Genomic DNA, 1,961 nt, shown 5'->3' with positions numbered 1-1,961 from the left:
GTCATCACACACATGATCAAGCTGTCTAGATCATCCAGCACAAAAAACCCGGTCCTCGTGTGTTCACTTTCGACAGGACCATATACTCGTTCATATATGTATGAAACGATAAGAAGACAGCAGAGCGGCATGAACTTGCCTTGAAGATGGGGGACAAACTCTCGGGGCTTGAACTGACAAGGTTCCACTAAATGATAGCTTGAGCATGCAACTATGTGAAGATCACTTATCAAACTATACCATTGTTAATTAGTCCTTGCTTCCAATTAGTGGAACATGACAGAGTGAGCATGAGACGACTTTTGTGTTGGGATGTCTATGCTTCTGCCAGATCTCTAGGCTGATGTAATGGCACGATTCTTCCTGTCTACTAATCAGATGCTGCAGCACAGCTGTACACACATCTTCTGTATAAATAGGCGTCAGCAGAATGGTAGATGCATCAAACTAGAAGCTCTTCTTTCTTCCTCCTCTCTTTGACCACAATACAGAGCAAATCTTCAAGCTCAGACATGGCTTTTCACCAAAGATCGACAAGTTTGCCTTCTAGGCCTCACGTCAGTGAGACCGAAGTCGAGCTAGAGCTTCAGAGCCTAGAAGCAAGCATCTCTTCCTCTAATTCCATCAGCACGATGTGCGATGGTCTCAGGACTCTTGCAAACATCTACGATGGTCTTGAAGAAATCATCTGCCTAACAAGGAACCAAGTTTGCTCCTCCCTGCAGAGGAGCATGTTGGATGGAGAAATGGACGGTTCTCTTGAGCTGCTAGACCTCTGCAGCGCCATGCAAGAGATCTTCGTCGAGATGAAGGCCATCATCCAAGAGCTTCAAGTGGCTCTAAGGAAAGGTGATGACGCAGCTACTCAGGCCAAGATCCAATCCTACACCCGCTTGGTGAAGAAGTCGAAGAATCTTTTCAAGAAGACCGCGAAGAAGGCTCCTGCAGATTGTAGCATGGTCATGCTGTTGGCCAAGGCTAGAGAGATCTTTGTGTCTCTGCTGGAGTCCACACTCCATCTCTTGTCGAAGCAAATGGAAATGCCTAAACAGTCTCTTGTTTCCAAGGCATTTCATAAGAAGAAGGCAGCTGTTTGCAAGGAGGAGCAATTGTTGGGGCTAGAGTGCAGTATCGGAGATCTCGAGAGTGGGGCAGCACATCTGTTCAGAAAATTAGTCCAGAGCAGAGTTTCCCTACTCAACATCCTTAGCTCATAGATACTCCCGAGTCACTCTTGGCGCCCTCCGATTGGCATCCGCCTTATTAAGGAATAGCTGATCTTCATACAATTTTGCCATATGTATACACTATACTGTACAAATGTACATGATACTAAAGAAAGAGAAAGAAAAGTTTTGATCCATTTGACCATTTCTTCCTTGAAGACGTGTTTGTGATCCCAGTATAGTCTATTTTGAAGCCCATGGTTAGTGAATCTTTGTTCCTTATGCATGAAACATGCCAGCTCAAAGTCAAATGGCCTCAACTTGTACTTGGCAGAATCAATCAATTTTATTGTCCACCACCACCACATGGCTGTGCAGTCTGGCATAATTAGTGCGCTAAAATTCTAAACATCATTGACATCTTTATCATTTAAGCATTGAACAAAATGAAAATTACCCTAGAACCAAGCTTTTTGCATGTTCTACCGGATCAACAATAATCTGAGCAAGACGTAATCCAAACTTGCTAGTGCGCAAAGTTTTGTTCCTTTCCATATAATGATTCTCAACACACAGATAACCCTTTTCGAGAAAAAATACACAAAGAACAACTGATTCTTTATATGCTTATTTGTTATTTCAAACTTCACCTAAGTAAAGATGACGATGCCCGAGAATCAGTTAGTACGACTAAAAGATAACAAGATTGTACAAAAACATTGAAAAAACTAGAGACACACATCAAATTAAAGCTTGTCTGTGTAGTGGTTAGATATCAAATGGTCATGCTACTCA

The 1,961-nt window shown here is 42.6% G+C and overlaps 1 protein-coding gene across 1 annotated transcript; it reads left to right on the top strand.

Moving 5' to 3' along the window:
* Window positions 1–462: 462 nt before the first annotated feature.
* Window positions 463–1,363, top strand: LOC123075661 (uncharacterized). The gene has a single exon (XM_044498216.1). The coding sequence runs from the start codon at window positions 513–515 to the stop codon at window positions 1,215–1,217; it is 705 nt and encodes a 234-aa protein (XP_044354151.1). The 5' UTR covers window positions 463–512; the 3' UTR covers window positions 1,218–1,363.
* The last annotated feature ends 598 nt before the right edge of the window (window positions 1,364–1,961 follow it).

This window comes from Triticum aestivum, chromosome 3D (genome assembly GCF_018294505.1).
Source record: "Triticum aestivum cultivar Chinese Spring chromosome 3D, IWGSC CS RefSeq v2.1, whole genome shotgun sequence".
Lineage (NCBI taxonomy): Eukaryota > Viridiplantae > Streptophyta > Magnoliopsida > Poales > Poaceae > Triticum > Triticum aestivum.
The sequence above is the reverse complement of the archived record's forward strand: the minus strand, read 5'-3'. Positions and strand labels throughout refer to the sequence as shown.

Bases quoted from the DNA above. Each gene is read 5' to 3' on its own strand.
- LOC123075661 (XM_044498216.1), top strand. From the start codon at position 513: ATGGCTTTTCACCAAAGATCGACAAGTTTGCCTTCTAGGCCTCACGTC.